This window comes from Heloderma suspectum, chromosome 2 (genome assembly GCF_057233095.1).
Source record: "Heloderma suspectum isolate Gila_16-S chromosome 2, 16-S_ref, whole genome shotgun sequence".
In the NCBI taxonomy this organism is placed as follows: domain Eukaryota; kingdom Metazoa; phylum Chordata; class Lepidosauria; order Squamata; family Helodermatidae; genus Heloderma; species Heloderma suspectum.
The window spans coordinates 51,491,408-51,510,587 of NC_139459.1; the positions used below are offsets into that span (position 1 = coordinate 51,491,408).

General features: G+C 44.9%; 1 protein-coding gene across 4 annotated transcripts in view; it reads right to left on the reverse strand.

Annotated features, from left to right (window-relative positions):
• Nucleotides 1-19,180, reverse strand: part of OCLN (occludin) — a 51,428-nt gene that overhangs the window by 21,278 nt on the left and 10,970 nt on the right. For all 4 annotated transcript variants that reach the window (XM_084833535.1, XM_084833533.1, XM_084833534.1 and 1 more), the window contains exons 3-4: nucleotides 13,914-14,628; nucleotides 11,498-11,656 (exon numbers count right to left, since the gene is read on the reverse strand). In XM_084833535.1, the coding sequence (XP_084689661.1) occupies nucleotides 11,498-11,656; nucleotides 13,914-14,628 (874 nt within the window). The remainder of the gene's footprint in view (nucleotides 1-11,497; nucleotides 11,657-13,913; nucleotides 14,629-19,180) is intronic.

Genomic DNA, 19,180 nt, shown 5'->3' on the forward strand with positions numbered 1-19,180 from the left:
GACTGCTTTGTTCTTACTTAGACTATATCTATTATTCAGTGTTACAGTTTTAGCATTCAACTTCATACCTGTATGTCTTCACTTTAGGACTTCCTTTAGACAGAGAGGAGAGAGCCAAAAGAGCAGCCTAACTGGCTTTTCAAGCTGTACATGGGTATTTGAAGCAGGGTTTTTTTTTCCAAGAGAAAGGGGACATGTTCTTTTTTTAATATTTGACATTCTTTCACGGTTTATTCCATGTGACATTACTATGTCAAAAGGTTTTAAAATCAAGTTCTCCATGGGCTTAAAACTTGATAAGGCGTTGCCAATAGCCTACAGCTTTTCATAGCCACAGCATGCCTTGTTAGCCAAGTTTCCCAAAGCACAACAGAAGCAGCTACTCAGATGGGAAAAAAGATTCACATTGCATCTTGAATAGTTTGGCCTTTCCTTTTTGGGAAAAAGGAAACAGTTCCAGATGACAGTCATGCTAATTTTAATTTATTAGGATTTTTATACTGCCTTTCCACTCTGGACACACAGTGCTCAGCATGACTAATATTGAATTAAACCAGATGTTATAAGAAAAACAACACAACAACATATACTAAAAAAGCAGCAAAGAGCCAGGATATATTTGTACAGTCCTCAAAATAGAGACTCACCTGGTGGTGCACCTCTCAACAATGTTTTCAGCATTGATAATGAGCTAGTTTCCTACATCATTTGCTGATGTCATAGTTATTAGGAAAGCAGTTTTAGCTTATCATGTTCCCAGTCATTGTATTCCCTCCAACTACATACCACACAAACCACAAACAAATGGTAGCATTCCTTAACATTCCTTTAAAAAAGGAATGACTCCACTAACCGTTTAAGCCAGAGAACTGGACTGACAAAGATTTCATCCTACTGACCATTAACTCACTTAGTTGGTTTAGCTGGCTTGGTGGCCAAGTGCGTAAAGAATTAGTATTATATTCAGGACCAGAGAGTGTTCCTATAGCAGAGATTTGCAAAATTCTCATTGCCTAAATCTAACTTAATTGATAGCATGTTATGTTCATAAAATTTGCACTTTAACTGAGAGCAGGATTCTTGTGTTGCTGACTGTGGCATAAAAGAAATAGGCACATACACATCAATGCAATGGTAAACAGGACTATTTCTCTAAATAAGCAGTCATGAAAGCTGTACTAAGTCATTCTCCTGTTTGGGGTAATTGAAAACTACATATGAACTCTGAATGAGTGTAACAGAACATGCAGAGACAGGATATAGTGGTTCACATTCCATTTTAACAGGCACACCTAAATATATGAAATCTGAATGTAAACACAGGTATCATACAGGTACACTTGATGGAGCTGCATTTGGTATGCTTGGTTGTAAACCCAAGTTTGTCTCTATGTAATATGTGAAATTAGTCAGTAGCGGGAGCTGTGACGGAACACTGATGCACTGAATAAGCAACTGTGAAAGCCTTCCTGTTGCTGCTGATACCAGTTAGTTCAAAGGTTGATTCATATCACCATGGTTTAGCAATAGAGGAATGAACCCTGTGCTTATGTGCTCCCTCCGCCCCTCACATGCTCTGCTTAATTAGTTATGCTTCTTGGGTTATGGCAAATGATAACTTGCTGTTAAATATGCAATAGCAAACTATGGTTAGTCACAAACCAGGAAGTAGAATGAACTAATTGGAGCATGTAAGGGGAGGAGGGACAGGAAAGGGAGCATGTAGGCCTGAGGATTGGTCATGTAACACCATACCGTGGTTTGGCACTACAGAACTGACCCACTAATGGTGGAGTCACTTCACATGGTACAATCTACAAGAAGAGATGCCGGGAAAAGATCCCAGTACCTCTATTTTTGTGGGGACTTTCCTGCACAACTGGATTAGATCTACTGCCAAACCAGGTCTGTACAGATATATCCTAAATCAAAACAAAGATTATAGGCTCACTCACAAATGGCACATATTACAGAGACATAACGAAGAGCTTGATCCTAGGACTGGCCCATCTGTACTGGTATAATATATTCCAGGTGAATATATTATACCAACCAAGGCAATTCAGTAGTGTGAGGGGAGAGTAAGACTTTTCTTTAAAAGGTAAAGGTAAAGGTGTCCCCAACCAGTCGTGTCCGACTCTAGGGTGCGGTGCTCATCCCCATTTCTAAGCTGAAGAGCCAGCGCTGTCCAAAGACGCTTCCGTGGTCATGTGGCAGGCATGACTGAACACCAAGGTGCACGGAACGCTGTTACCTTTCCCGCTGAGGCGGTACCTATTTATCTACTTGCAATTTCTTGCTTTCGAACTGCTAGGTTGGCAGAAAAGGTACCTTCTGTTTTTTTTCCCTCCACTACAACCTTTTATTACTATTTCATCTGTGGTGATTATTAATGCTTTTCAGTGTATTCTAAAGTCTGCGATAGCTCAATACACTGAACACTGGAGAAGCCCTTTAATATACATCTCAGTAACAGAAACTGTATGTATACTCTCTATGGCTGGGGTAAGCAGCATAAGCTGGGGGTGGTAGAGAGTGTCTTGCCTGGTGAGTTGTGTGTCTGGATTTTTGGTGTTTTGTGTGTGTGTGGCGGGGGAGTGTTATGCGTGGTGTATGTGTTTTGCTGCAGGTTTGGGAGGGGGGTATGTGGTATGGCTACGTCTTTTGTTTGTGCATGTTTTTCTCTTACCTTCTGGGAAGTGCATATTTTATTGTGCTTTGTTGGGTCAAATATATGATTTGGCACTTGGGGCTCAAATTCCACCTCAGATTCTGTTGAAGCAGGAAACTGTGGGCTCAAAAGCGTGGTTTGTGTTTTGGAACTCACACCCAACTCTGCTTTGTACTTAAATTCTTGGGCAAGTTGTTTCTTTTAGCCTCACCAGTTGCTTCTGGGAAATAGGTGTTTTGTGACTCATCACAACCAGCATGGCAGCCATTTTTTGAATGGGTAAGCCCCCTCATGGCAGGCATTTTGTGAGACCACCCACAACAATATCAAAACTACGAATGTGACCTTCTGGCCCAAAAGGCTGGGGACTCCTGCTCTATGGTTATGGCTGAACCTGGAAAATTTGAGGCAACATAAATCCAACACTGCAATCTGCTTGATTCTCAGTTTACTCAGGTCTGCCAGTTATTGGATATAACAAGCTGATGAACTTGCCACATGCACTACAATTGGCTCCCACTAGTACTTGGGTCAGTATCTGGGTTCATAGACAGCTGTATGTTCACTGGGTACATCTGAAAGTACCCTAAGATATAACATTTAAACTGCAGCACAATTACACAGAAACAAAAAAATCCCCCTGACATTGAACAGCAGAGATTTTCTCCAAAGCATTAAATGCATTTATTCACATAAGGCCAGCTCAAGTATTACAAGTTAGCTACAATTTTCTCCTTTGGATTGCTGACTCATGACAAACACAAAAGGCCACAGGTATTCTGTTGGATTTGTTCACTGCGATTTGTTATTTTACTGAGTTTTACTCTCTCCTTCCCAACCAGAGTGAAACATAAGTAAACAAGCTCATTAGCTAGTGAAGAACACGCCCCGAAACTGTCTCACCGAAACATTTACCTCATATAATTGAAAGCACTGTATGAAGTAGACTCTTTAGACTAACCTTCTGGATAAAGGTCAAAACAAGCCAATGTCACATGCAAATAATAAAAATATCCAGTTGTGCAATGAATACTATACACAAAGATAGTTATGTCAGATTAGCAGCATTAAGTCCAGTTTCCAACTCATCTAATTAAGCACTCCCAGTTTAAGAAGGTGGAGCACTTTTTAAAACTTTTAGCGTACGTACTGTAGATGCTTGGGTTTACATATATCTTTACATCTGGGTCCAGGAGGTTGTAAATTCCTCCTTGAGAAAGGGCGTGGTGCCAGCCTCTTTAAAAGAGGTGGTAAGCAGGCCACTCCTGAAAAAGCCAAACTTAGACCGGGAGGATGTTAACAACTGTAGGCTGGTGGCCAACATCCCCTTCTTGGGCAAGGTGCTTGAGTGGGTGGTTGCAGGGCAACTCCAGGCACTCCTGAATGAAACGGATTATCTAGATCCATTTCAATCAGGCTTCAGGCCTGGTTTTGTAATGGAAACTGCCTTGGTCACCCTGTGGGATGACCTCTGCCGGGAGAGGGACAGGGGGAGTGCAACCCTGTTGATTCTCCTGGACCTCTCAGCGGCTTTCAATACCATAGTATCCTTCTGGATAGGTTGTCTGGGTTGGAAGGTGGAGGCACTGCACTGCAGTGGTTCCGCTCCTACTTGGATGGCTGATTCCAGACGTTGGTGCTGGAGGATTATTGCTCTGCACTGGCAATTATGCCATGGGGTTCCACAGGGCTCTATTTTATCCCCCATGCTGTCCAACATCTACATGAAACTGCTGGGAGAAGTTATCTGGAGGTGCGGGCTCAGGTGCCATCAATATGCAGATGACACCCAGTTCTACCTCTCTTTTTCATCAAACCCAGGTGAGACAGTGGCTGTTCTGAATCAGTGCCTGGGCACAGTAATGGACTGGATGAGGGCCAATAAACTGAAACTCAATCCAGACAAGATGGAGGTACTGTTAGTGGGTGATTTGTCTGCCCAGCTAGATGATGTTCAACCTGTTCTGGAGGGGGAGACACTACCCCTAAAGGATCAAGTTTGTAGTTTGAGGGTGTTCTTGGACCCAGAACTATCACTTGAAGCACAAATGAACTCAGTGGCACGGAGCACTTTTTATCAGCTTAGGCTGGTATACCAACTACGCACTTATCTGGACAGAGATAGCCTAGCTACGATTATTCATGCTCCGATAACCTCATGTCTAGATTACTGCAATACATTACACGTGGGGCTTCCTTTGAAAACAATCCAGAAACACCAGCTAGTCCAAAATAGGGCAGCAAGATTGTTAACAGGGACTGGCCAACGAGATCACATTACGCCAGTACTTTTCAGGCTGCACTGGCTGCCAGTCCGGACCAGATTCAAAGTACTGGTATTAACATTGAAAGCCCTTGGGGCCAAGCTATCTGAAGGATCGCCTTCTCCAATATGTGCCTGCCTGGACCTTAAGATCATCTTCAGCTGTCCTTCTCCGTGAGCCCCTTCCAAAGGAAGTGAGGGGGGATGCTACTAGGAAGAGGACCTTTTCTGTTGTGGCACCCTGGTTGTGGAATGAGCTTCCTAGAGGTTCGCCTGGCACCTACATTCCAGCACCAGTTGAAGACCTTTTTATTCTCCCAATATTTTAGCATTTTAGCTTCCTAGTCTTTTAGCTTTGGTGTTTTAAATATGTGTTTTAAATCTCTGCATTGCTGCTAGGTTTTATTCTGGTTGTACTGTTATATTGTGGTTTTAAACTTTCATATTTTATATCATTTTATGCTGCGCACTGTGGTTTTAATTTTTGTGAACCGCCCAGAGAGCTTCAGCTATTAGGTGGTATAGAAATAAATAAATTTCAGATGTTGCGCTATTACCCCACAGCTAAATGACTGGAATTAGGGATGTACGGAACAGTTACCAGCCATTCCAGGGGGAGGGGGTCCACGAGAGGGGGAGGCGATCTGTCCCTCCCCCCGGAATCCTAGCTGGCCAGCTCCACAGCAATTCTGCGAGCCGTCAGCTGGCTCCAGAGCACCAGCAATACGGCAGCCATTGCCATATCGCTGGCTGATGCTGACTTCACTCCAGATGCAAATGGCGTCCAGTACACCATTTGCGACTGTAAAGGTTGATAGAACCAAAGAGGCACCATCTTAAAGTATTGGCAGCCATCCGAGGTGGCCTCCTACAGTGGAAAGTCCCAGAGGAAGACAGTCTTATCAAATGCCTTGTTGAAACCAACAATAATGGTCTGTTTCATATTAGGTACAGCCAGAGGCGCCCCCCCCCCCCAAGTAGCCGCCACTCCTGCAGCTGGTTAGAATCAGTTCCAGCTAGATTGCTTTCTGCCCAGCTTGCAAGGACAGGTCAGCTGTAGAGACATGTCAACTACGCATGCTTAATGAAGTTCATGAATATTATGTGGCCCACCCTGCACAGCTAATGAGAAGCATAGCTAATGGGAAGGAGCCTGGGGGAAGGAGGACCAGCCAGCAGCTGCACCAGGTGGATCCTGAGCCTGCTTCTGCCCCCGCCAAACAGGTACTTAAGGCGGGGCTGCCAGAGGCAGCGCCTCGGCGTCGCGCCAAGTGCGACGCTAAGTGCGCACTTAGCGTCGCACTTGGAGTCATGTAGAACAGGACCTGAAGACCTACCGACCTGCCTCTCCAGAGACACCAGCAGCCACAGATACCAGCAGCAAACAGCAGCAGCAAATAGCAGCAGCTTTAAAGACGAGGGAGAAAGGGGCAAACGTGGACTTTATCTGCTCCTTCTTAGCTGCTGTTCTTTTATCTCTTTTATCTTTTATATTTTATACTGTTGAACATTTTATACCCTAACATTTTAATATGTGCCTGGGAGGACTATTGGGCAACTCAGGGGGTCGGGGAAGTGCCACTATAACTGTGATCACGGGCAGGGGGAGGTATGGCGTTGGGGGATTAACAGGCCAGCTGAGGAGAAGAGGGGCTAGACACCTTACAGCTGTCCCCTCTTCTGGTTCTTTCCCCAACCTGATGGTTCCTGGCAGTCTTACCAGTCTGCCCTCGGGTCTGCTGGTGCTGCTCCTGAATGCCAGGTCGGCCCAAAATAAAATCTCCCTCATCCATGATTTGATTGTGGATGAGGGGGCTGACCTGGTATGTATCACTGAGACCTGGGTGGGGGAACTGGGAGGGGTCACTCTCTCCCAGCTGTGCCCTCCTGGGTACTCAGTGCAGCACCAACACCGACTTGAGGGTTGGGGAGGGGGGGTTGCCGTGGTCTATAGGAATTCAATCTCCCTCTCCAGGCTTCCTGCTCATTCGAGTGCAGATTTCTGTACCTTGTGTTGGGTATCCGGGACAAATTAGGGATTCTGTTGGAGTACCACCCACCCCGCTGCCCATCAGACTCCCTGCCTGAGCTGACGGAGGTGGTCTCAGACTTAGTGTTGAGGACCCTAGGATGATGGTCCTAGGGGATCTCAACTTCCATGCCGAGGCCGCTGTATCCGGGGTGACTCAGGACTTCATGGCCGCCATGACAACCATGGGGCTGTCCCAACATGTCATCGGCCCAACGCATATAAAAGGACACACGCTTGATCTGGTTTTCTCCACTGAGCAGGAGGATGGTGATCTGAAAGTGGAGGAATTAACATCTATCCCTTTGTCATGGTCAGATCACTTCCTGCTGAGGTTTAGACTCCTGGCAGCCTTCCCCCTCTGCAAGGGTGGGGGACTTATTAAAATGGTCTGCCCCTGGAGATTAATGGATTTGATGGATTCCAGAGGGCTCTGGGGGATTTTCCTGCTGGTATGGCTGGTGCTCCTGTCGAAGCCGAGGTCGCTCTGTGGAATGCAGAGATGACTCGGGCGGTTGACACGATCGCGCCCAAGCGCCCCCTCCCTCTGAGCAGAGCCTGGCCAGCTCCTTGGTATACACCTGAGCTGAGGGCAATGAAGCAAGAGGGGAGATGGCTAGAACGCAGGTGGAGGGAAACTCGTGCTGAGTCTGACCGAACACAGGTAAGAGCCCACTATCAAGCCTACTGTGTGGCGGTGAGGGTGGAAAAGAGACAGTTATTTTCCACCAGCATTGCATCTTCTCAGCGTCGTCCAGCAGAGCTTTTCTGAGTGGTTCGCAGCCTGTTACATTCTGGGCCAGGGAGAGAGACAGTGGAACCCTCGGTAGCACGCTGTGACGAGTTTGCACGGCACTTTGAAGATAAAGTCGCTCAGATTTGTCATGAATTGGACACCACCATTAATGTAGTTCCATTGGTAGAGGCGTTCAGAGCACCGTCTGGTCCAGTTTTATTGGATGAGTTTCAGTTACTGAGGCCTGAGGATGCGGACAAGGTGCTTGGCCAAGTCCGATTGACCACTTATGTGCTTGACCCTTGCCCTTCATGGCTTATTAAATCAAACAAGGAGGGGATGTCTGGCTGGGCCCAGGAGGTTGTAAATTCCTCCTTGAGAGAGGGAGTGGTGCCTGCCGCTTTAAAAGAGGCGGTAATTAGACCACTCCTAAAAAAGCCTAACCTGGACCTAGAGGATGTTAACTATTATAGGCCAGTGGCCAACATCCCCTTCCTGGGCAAGGTGCTTGAGCGGGTGGTTGTAGGACAGCTCCAGGCACTGTTGAATGAAACGGATTATCTAGATACATTTCAATCAGGCTTCAGGCCTGGTTTTGGAACGGAAACTGCCTTGGTCGCCCTGTGCGATGACCTCTGCCGGGAGAGGGACAGGGGGAGTGCGACCCTGTTGATTCTCCTGGACCTCTCAGCGGCTTTCGATACCATCGACCATGGTATCCTTCTGGGTAGGTTGTCTGGGTTGGGAGTTGGAGGCACTGCACTACAGTGGTTCCGCTCCTACTTGGATGGCCGATTCCAGAAGGTGGTGCTGGGGGATTATTGCTCTGTGCCATGGCAATTGTGCCATGGGGTTCCACAGGGCTCTATTTTATCCCCCATGCTGTTTAACATCTACATGGATGGTCCGTCTGCCCGGCTAGGTGATATTCAACCAGTTCTGGAGGGGGTTGCACTCCCCCTAAAGGATCAGGTTCGTAGTTTGGGGGTGCTCTTGGATCCAGAACTGTCACTTGAGGCACAGGTGAACTCAGTGGCACGGAGCACTTTTTATCTGCTTAGGCTGGTATGCCAACTATGCCCTTATCTGGACAGACATATCCTAGCTACAGTTATCCATGCTCTGATAACTTCTCGTCTGGATTACTGCAATGCGTTATATGTGGGGCTGCCTTTGAAAACAGTCCGGAAACTTCAGCCGGTCCAAACTAGGGCAGCAAGACTGTTAACAGGGACTGGCCTGTGAGCTCATATTACGCCAGTACTTTTCCAGCTGCACTGGCTGCCAGTCCATTTCCGGGCCCGATTCAAAGTGCTGGTGTTAACATTCAAAGCCCTTAACGGCTTGGGGCCAGGTTACCTGAAGGATCGCCTCCTCCCATATGTGCCTGCCCGGACCTTAAGATCATCGTCAGCTGCCCTTCTCCGTGAGCCCCTTCCAAAGGAAGTGAGGCAGGTGGCTACTAGGAGGAGGGCTTTTTCTGCTGTGGCACCCTGGCTCTGGAATGAGCTCCCTAGTGAGGTTCGCCTGGCACATACATTGTATTCCTTTCAGTGCCAGGTGAAGACCTTTTTATTTTCCCAGGCATTTTAGCATTTTAGCTTTCTAAATTTTTAGCTTTGCTGTTTTAAATCTGTATTTTAAACTCCTGCACTGCTGCTAGGTTTTATTGTGGTTGTATTGTTATATTGTGGTTTTAATGTTCTATATATTTTAAATTGTTTTATTGTGTGCTGTTTTAGTTTTAATTTTTGTGAACCGCCCAGAGAGCTTCAGCTATTGGGCGGTATAGAAATGAAATAAATAAATAAATAAAGAAGTAATTATACTGAATGTATATAAGCTATACCGAAAACTTCTAGGTTGTGGTTCTCCTTTGTGACGTTAGCCGTGCGAATCCACCCAAACAGCGCTGTTTGTCTCCTACCAAATAAAACTGCATTGGACTGAATCTCAGAGTTCTGTGTGTCTCTAAGGGGATATTGGTATGCCCCTCCTAGAGGGAACAGACTTAAGCATAATTTGTGCAACAAGGTCAAAAACAAAAAAAAGGTAAAAGGTAAAGGTATCCCCAACCAGTCGTGTCCGACTCTAGGGTGCGGTGCTCATCCCCGTTTCTAAGCTGAAGAGCCAGCGCTGTCCGAAGACGCTTCCGTGGTCATGTGGCCGGCATGACTGAACACCGAGGTGCACGGAATGCTGTTACCTTTCCCGCCGAGGCGGTACCTATTTATCTACTTGCAATTTCTTGCTTTCGAACTTCTAGGTTGGCAGGACCTGGGACTGAAGACGGGAGCTCACTCCGTCACGCAGCACTCGGGTCTCGAACTGCTGACCTGCCGACCTTCCAGTCTGCAGTTCAGCATCTTAACCACTAAGCCACCGCGGCCCTATAACAAGGTCTCAGATTAACCTAAATGCAGCCGTAAATGGCTGCATTTAGTTTAAACTAAGGGCTTTACAGCTGCAAATGGCATCTGCGGGTTTTCACGCTTTAGGCTAGCCATTTACGGCTGCATTTAGCTTAATCTAAGACCTTTACGGCCGCAAATGGCATACTGGACGCCATTTGTGTCTGGAGTGGAGTCAGCATCAGCCAGCGATACGGTAAAGGTGGCTATATCACAGGCACTCCAGAGCCGGCGGTGGGCAGGATCCAGCCAGTGAGGACTTTGATGGGCGGCGGAGGTAAGTACTCCGTTCCTCCACGGCCTCACTGGGGTCCATGGAGGAATTCTCCGCCATCCCTAATTGGAATAGAAAAAGTAACAATTCATTTTCAAAGGGACATTTAGACTTTGTAAACAGTAACATAAACCAAGGGCCAGTTTGCTTGACTATGGTGCACATGGCCTGGGTCATTTTCTCCCCACCTCAGAGTGTACCGTGTTCACAGTGAACAACTCATCTTGCTTGATCATTCTGAAAGTAAACCACAAGTTTACATGCTGCCACACAAAACTCAGAAAACCCATTCACCACAAGCATAGCGCAATCCAGGCAAGAAAAAGTGTTCCTGACCTGGCCTGGACTCATATTATGAATTAACTTTAAAAACAAATACCTCAACAAATATTGCTTAGGAAATGGATAGGCAACCTTATACACTTTAGGTATTTTGGATTACAAATCCCATAATCTCATAATCCATATTTGCCATGCTGGCTGGGGATTAAGGGAACTGTAGTCCAAAGCATCTGGAGGGCGCCAGGTTGCCTACTCATAGCTTAGAATGTGTTTTAACAACACTTGCACATCACTACAAATCATAATGATATTCCAGCAGCACAGTCATTATAAACAGCTACAAACACTACCATTTGTGGTGGAGCGAACAGACCCAGCTTCACACAGGTTGGAATAGCCCTTAGTTTGATACAGCAAAACCTTCAAGCAAAATTATGCAGCTGTCACCGAGTTGGACACATTGTACCCGACCCATCTGAGTGGGGTATCTAGGGACAACCCCTTTCATGGCGCACCCCATACCCCTAAGGAAGGGGTCTGTCTGCTCCATTCCCAAGGTGGCCTGACCCACAACATTGGAGAAGCTGTAGCCATCTAATTCTGTCCCTTAGACTACCCCCTACCCACAGCTTCAAACTTTATTCACTGCCAAGCTATGTGCTGGTTACGGAAAGGACTAGAGATAACACTGAAGGCTTCCTAACACAGGAACACATTAAAATTAATGTACTTTAAAACTAAGTAACTCTGAGATCTTGAAGCTATGGCACTGACACACATCCTCTTTATTATAAACAGTTCCACAAAGAAATATTAACATAGCTAACTTACCCATTCTTCTACATTGGGAGCCTCATCATAATTTTTTATCTTATCCCAGAGGATATTCGTTTTACCATAGTAATTCATTTTACTTCGGGTCTTTACTGCAAAGAATATTATTATGGCAAAAGCTGCGACGATCAGGAAGCCTAATACAATGGCAATAGCCTAGGAAAGGAACAAATCAATATGTTGATGTTTTATTGCATTTCAAAATTAACCAGAAAAAAACAGTTTAAATAGTAGGCCTATCCCTTTCAAATTACAAGTAAACAGTGGAGTGGAGCCACTGAGTGTTTTTTCTTGGATTTGGAAGATCAGCAGTCAAACCTTAGTTCAGCCACAGTGATTATCAGCAATGTAGTCTTTCAGACATAGTTCCTTTGCTTCAAGATAACCAAATATTAAAATAAAGACCTCCCTCACAGGATTGTTGTAAGGTTTAATCTGTAATGCAGCTTGCATACTAAGTGCTACCCAGTGCAATTAGCATCACAATGCATATAGAAATTTATTACACATAACCAGTCATATAATTCCTCAAATTGATATGCTCCTTTCCAGAAGTGCAATTAGCAATGTTAAGAGGAATAGTGTTAAAGGGTGACATAGAAGCATTTTCCTAATGATTAGAAGGACCATGTTATTTAATCCTGAGTTTAATTAGCCATGAGGATCAAACAAGTGCTTTAAAAAAAAAAATAAGGGTGCCCTAAGGCCATTTCATGGACTCAGAAGTAGGCATCCTCATTTGCATGTGTTTTACTGGGAAAAGCCATAGTTTGTATGTTTATGCACTATTAAAAAATACGCCATTTCTGCACTCAGCCATAGCTTCTCAAGTACCAACACCAATGCAAGAAACATTCTTAAAACATTTGAAGGGAAGATCACAATTTGTCCTGAGAACATATATCTTGCTTGCTTGGCCTACTTCTCTGGGTCCACCTCTCTTTTCAAACTTCAGACCACCTTTGAGTATCATAGGAAAGGCAGAAGAGAAACAAAAAAGGAAGGGCAAGTTCTTTCACATTCACTTCTGCAGAGTTCCCTCAAAGGTCAAGGGTCAGATTTTCGGGTGATTTTTGTCTTCAACTGAAAAGCAACTAAGGTTGCAATCCTAAAAATTTTACCAAGACACAAATCTCACTGAACCGAGTGGAACTTATTTGTGGGTTTAGGATATTTAGGATCAGGCTCTTTGAAAAAAATTGAATTTAAGCATAATTTTTCATTATTAGCCCATAGCTCTGTTAGGCAAGAACACACTTGCACTCCTCCACTCATCAAAATATGGTTGTGCTATTTAACATCCCTATAGCTTTCTCTGAGGATTTTATAAATCCTCTCTAGCTGATCCTTGCAACAATCCTAGGAGGTTAACCATTCATGTTCATGTTTTTCAGATGGAGAATTGAAGCTTGCTGCAAATCATTCAATGTGTCTACATTTATTGTCCCTCCACATGATTGCCCAAGACAGATACCACAGGTCATTCAATTAAAGACTAACAAAGCAAGCCCATAAAAACAACAGCTAAAAGGATTGGTAGGTTTGCTAACTTCAGCTGCTTCCTAGCAAGCGTTTCAATAGTTCAAGCAGAGCTTTAACCAGGGGAGATAGATTTGAACTGAAGATTTACAAGTGCAATCTGACTCAGGTAAATAGATGAGGTTAAGCAACCATGTTGGAATCCTGGACCTACAGGATAACATTTGTTCACTTCAAGTCCAAACTTGCACCTAATCATTTAGATTCATTAGTCTCTAGAACAAGAGCGGGGAACCTATGGCTCTCCAGATGTTGTTGGGCTACAGCTCTCATCGTTCCTGACAATTGGCTATGCTGGCTGAGGCTAATAGAAGTTGAAGTCCAACAACATCTAGAAGGCCTCTAGTTCTTTGGGAACAATTTCCTTGGGAATGCAACACATGGGAAATGTGAATCAAGGCATCTATTTCTCATTTCCCACCAATTTGGATGGCTGTAAAAGGGGATTGGACAAATTCATGGAGAAGGCTATCAATGGCTACTTGTCCTGATGGCTATATGCTACCTCCAATATTAGAGATAGTATGCCTACGTACACCAATTACTGGGGAACAGGGGTGGGAGGGTGCTGTTGCACTCCTGTCCTGCTTGTGAGTTTCTGGCAGGCAGCTGGTTGGCCATTGTGTGAACAGAATGCTGGACTAGATGGACCTTTGGTCTGCTCTAGCACAGCTCTTCTCATGTTCATAGTAAAAAGAGAAGATCACAATGATGCAAAAGCTACCAAATATCTACTGACTAGCACAAACCACTCAAATAATCGTTTGGTTAAAGAACTAGGTCTTAGCATAACTACTGAGCAGTGTCTTTGAGAGTTCAAATACAACTAGTATTTTGCATTTGGAATTATGTAATTATTATTGAATTTACATACCTCCTGAGGTTCCACCACACAGTAGTGATACAAGTATTGATTCACAAAGAGTGCAGTGCTTGTAGGTGCGTAAAATTGGCTGCACATCATATAAATCTGATTGTAGAACATCGATCCAGAAGCTTGTGCGGTTGGGTTGACTGCGAGTATATACACTATGGTAGCAATGAACACCAAGAAAAGCAAGATAGCACTTCCTATTATCACAAGAAGGTAATACTTCCTTGTCCTGGCCATGCTAGTCCTGGTAACGCCAGTTACAAAAACCACCAATCCAGCAATAAAGCAAAAGGCTGCCATTGCAAGTATGAAGCCTTTTGCCGCCCGTTGATCAATATAATTCCCTCCAAAATTATATGCACCATTATAGCCACCATAACTTCCAAAGCCACTGCTGCCAGCAAAACCGGCATAGTTGGTTCCAAAACCTGCTCCTCCATAACCTCCATAGCCTCCAGCGTATCCAGTTCCCAGGGAACCTCCATAGATGTCCAGGTCCCAAGCCAATGTGGAGGCAACACAAGCAAAGACTCCAATACACATCACTATTATGAGAACTGACATGATCTTGATTATTCCTGGAGGGGAGGTCCATCTGTAGAAGTGTTGCATTTCATCTTCTGGATAGTAGGAATATGCAGGCTGAGAAAATATGGGCTGAGAATGAAATTCACCGCCATATGTATTATTGCTTGGTGCATAGTGTGAAGGTTTGCTATGAAGACAAAAAACACATTGCTTGTTAGGGACTATTACCCTTTTAGAGAAAATAAAAACTAAAACGTCAAGTTCATTTCTCTAGATTCCTCCCAGACTTGATCAGTACATTTTATATATACAAACGTGATCTGCTATATTTGAAATACACAATATATGGTATGCATATATTCTATATGTGGCTGCACAGAACTTAGCTGACCTTGGCAGCCAACCTAAAATTTTTGGTTGTCAGGGCCCTGCACCAGAGGGACAGGGTCTTTACCTGATGTCACTCTGGGAGGCAAGAACCTCTGAAAGTCAGCATAAGGTCAGTGATAATCTCTTGTGTCTCTGTTGCAAGCTGAGAGGGGCTCTGTGGAGGGCACATGGGTGTCTTCACCTCCTCTTCCTCCCCATCCCCAAATCTTTCAGCGCCAAGTTGTGTTCAGCCAAAAGCTACTGCTGCCCAGCAAGCCAGAGCTGATTGGAGCAGTGAGGTTGTGTATGCATGCACATATGCAGTGAATAATGGCGGGGCTCCTTTCATGCTGAGTACTTCCTAGAACTAAGAAGTGCTGGAGAAGGAGGAGAAGATGGAAAAGATCTTCTGTGTGGCACAACACCATTCAGATGATCCACCCTCCAACCCTCCCTGTGAGCTTAGAAATGGAGAGTGGGACGCCCACTGCTGTTGCTTCCCCTCTTCCATCCACCCATTTCTGTAGCTCTGGTTCACATGACCACCTCAGCCTATTGTGGCTTATTTATTTAAGCCATGGTGGGTTGTGGTGCAAGTCGGCAGCCATTTCGAATATTCACCCTCCAGCAGAAGGTTGCCATGGTTTGTCATGTCATTTGAACTTGGGTGGCAGGGGTTGCTGGAGGGGGAAGCAACCGTTAAATAAGCCATGGTGTGTTGTAGAGTTATTGAGAGTTATTTCCCCCTCCAACAACCCCTGCCACCCAGGTTCGGACAACACTGCAAACCATGGCAACTCCCCGGTGGGGGTTGAATAGTCAAAATGCCCACCACACACTCCACAACCCAGTGGGCTGTGGTGATCATGCAAACCTTGTCTCAGTCACCTCTTCCTTTACCTACCCTTAGAAATGAGCTCCTGCCTCCCTCTTTGGCACCTCTCAACTCTAGGAAGTACTTGGCACTCAAATGCTGCTGCCCATTCTACAGAGCATGCCCACAACCCTGCCCCCCTCCAATCAGCACGGGCTGGAGGGCAGCAGCAGTTGGCACATCAAGTAGTCCTTAATGCTTGAAAGGGAGAACCTTGCATGATTGGTACTGGAGAGGAAGAGGCAGGAGCACACAGGTGCTCGCCAGAGAGAAAAGGAGCTGTCATGGTTGCCTGTGCACGTGTTATCTGTTGACTGCTGATTTTGCATTAGAGTACAGAATACAAGAAGTGACCATTATCTGCCCATCATAAGACCATAAGTAGGACTGAGGGGTAGGGGAAAGCCAAATTCTTTTTGGCTTTGGAAAGGGAGAGCCAGCCGCTTCCGGTCGGAGCCAATGTCGCCCTGGCAGCATTCTGCAGAGGCTCCACGAGACGCTATCTCAAACAGCTTTTAAAAGGCTGAAAAACCTTTTTATCTTCCCCAGAACTAAAAGAGGAAACAAGAGACCATCTGGATGAAGTCTTGGAAAAGTAGCTCATTTTGCGAAGCAGCAGAAGGGCTGGGCTCCAAGGTTAGTTTTCTGGAGCAAAGAAATCGACTCAAAGCTGTTTTGAAACTCCTATCTAATTAGGAGAACACAGGGCTAACGAGTTCCAAATGTAGATTTTTAGTGTTTATGGATTAGAGAATACCAACAATACTTGAGGACCTGCAAAATTTGTTTTAGGAGAAGAATGGCAACATCAAAGAGAAGGAAAAAAGGAATGGGACCACCACCGACACCCCCCACACACACCTCCCTTGGCAAAGTCTTCTAGAAGTGATGGAAATACAGAGGAGCTGCTTGCTTTGATAAAAACGGTTTCTCTTCAACTGTCAGAACAGGCTAAGAGATTGGATATAATCCAAGATTCCATTACCGCCCTTCAGGGGGCTGTGGACCTAATTAATACTTCTCTGCAAAAAACAGGCAAAAATTAATGACCTGCAAGATCACGTATCAGCACAAGAGATTACAATGAAAGCTTCATATAATATCCTGTCTACTAGATTCTCTCTACTAGAATCTCACAACTGGAAGCATTTACACGAAGAGTGAACCTACGCATTATTGACATCAAAGAATTACCCACTGATGTAAGCCTTTCTAAGTTCTTGGATAAATTCCTGCATGAATTACTTGCTTTGCCATCTGATTATTTACTTGGCATTGAGTGTGCATTCTGTGTTCCAAGTCCGGTGCGTGGTATTAAAGGGACTGCTGTTACTGTTATAGTTCAGTTTGCAAGAGCTTCTACAAAAAATTACATCCTGCATGTGGCAAGAGGGAGATCTTCTTTGGGGGCCAAAATGAGATAGAGTTATGCTATTTCCGGATTACACGAAAGAAATTGCTGATAAAAGAAGGCAATTCACTAAGGCGAGAAATCAGGCAAGATAAATGAATTTACAATACCACATAAAATACCCTGCCACATTTTGCATCCTCATTGAAGGGCAGATGAAAAAGTTTTTAAATCATGAAATGTCGGAAGCTTGGCTTGTTGGTAAAGCACGGGAGACATCTTTTTCGGTTCCATGAGCTAGGAATGTATAAGCAATTGTCCCTTGTCAGTTTTGTTTTGGGTTATAAGATCCGGGCAGTATGCCAGAGATGATTATTTACATATATCCATTTTTTTTTCCTTCCATTTTCTCTTAACTCCCTTTTTTAATATATAATAGATATGATATACTGTATATAAAATTCTGGTTTGTGGGTGTATAGAAATGTACACACTCATATATATATTTAGAAATGATACTATCTAAAATATAAAGAGTATAAAATAGAGTAGTGATTGTTGTTGATTTTGTTTTTTCTTTTATCCTTAATAATTTTCTTTTAAAAAAAATTTCTGTGAGTATTATTATTATTTTGAGACTAGGATTAGTAATATTCCTGGTGGGTTGATTTTAGCTTTATCATTATATTACCTGAAACGCATTTTATGGCTAGGGGAAAATTTATAGCATGTTTCTTTGCTATAAATCTGAGGATATGTTACTGAAATAAGATGGATTACTTAGGCTGTACCGAAGTGTAATATTGGCAATGGTATAATCGTTTAAGTAGAGTGATACTTGAAGTTTATCTGTAATATGTAACTTTTTTTTTCCTTTTTTTGTCTTAATACTTTTTCTTGTTCCCTTTATTTTCCTGTTCTTTCATCTTTTGCCTTCTTTCCTTTTTATATTTTCTTTTTTGTTTTTCTGGTTGTTGCGGTGTCCTCAAGAATACTGTAATGTTGGAAACTGTAGATGGTGATTACGTTGTTGGTATTCTTTATTTCATTTATAAAGTTAAAAAGTAGAATAAAAATTAAGTAAAAAAAAGAAAAGAAAAGGAGAGCCAGGATCTGCAGAAGCCACCACCACCTGGGAAGAGGGCGTGCCTGCTGCTGCTGCGCCTGCTGCCACCACCAACACCAGTGCTTCCCTGTGGACTTCTGCCCGGCAGAAGGCCAGTCCCTGCAGGACCAGGCCCCCAGGTACTGAGCCAGCTCTGCTGACTGCTTCCACCAGCCCCTTCCTGGAGGGGCTATATAAGCTGGCTAGCTCAGGTGGCCTGGGAGAGCCAGGATCTCCACTACCACCACCACCTCTGGGGGAAGAGGGTGCACGCGCCGCCGCCGCCACCACCACCACCACCACGGACTCCTGCCTGGCAGTGTTTTTATAAGGCATGTATGTTTTTGAATTTTTTTATTTTTTATTTTTAATTGTTGGTGGGGGCTGGGTTTGGGGGGATTCTGTTGTGTTTTTAGGGGTGGGTAGCCTTCGTGGGAGCGAAGGGGCATGTGTCCACCTAACAGAGGCAGTGAGGGGAGTGTTGGGGGCCAGAACACCAAGGCTGGGCGGCAGGCACTGGTGGAGCGCTAGGGGCAGGCCATGCCAGGTAAGGGGAACAAGGGGAAGTTGTGTAATATCTGTCCCCTGTTCTGGGCCTGTCCAAAGCCAAAGGATGGCTGGGGAAGGCGGGACTCCATCTTCTGGCCTTCGTTTGCTGCTCTGCAATGCCAGGTCTGTTACCCAGAAAACCTCCCTCATCCATGACATGATCCTGGACATGGGTGCAGACCTGGCATGTATTACGGAGACCTGGCTGGCTGAGGCCGCTGCTCCAACTCTTGCTGCCATGTGTCCATCTGGATTTTCGTATGCATAGCAGCTGGGGATTGGGGAGGGGGAGTGGCTGTTATCTACCATGAGTCCTTGGTCTTCACCAGACCCCCTCTCTGGGAGACCAAGGTTGCTGAGGGCATGTACTGGAGGTTGGGACCGAAAGGCAGTCTGGGGATTCTGCTCATGTACCGTCCACCCCGCTGCACGACTGACTCCCTGGCCGAGGTGCTTGAGGTGGTCTCTGATGTGCATGTACAGTCCCCTAA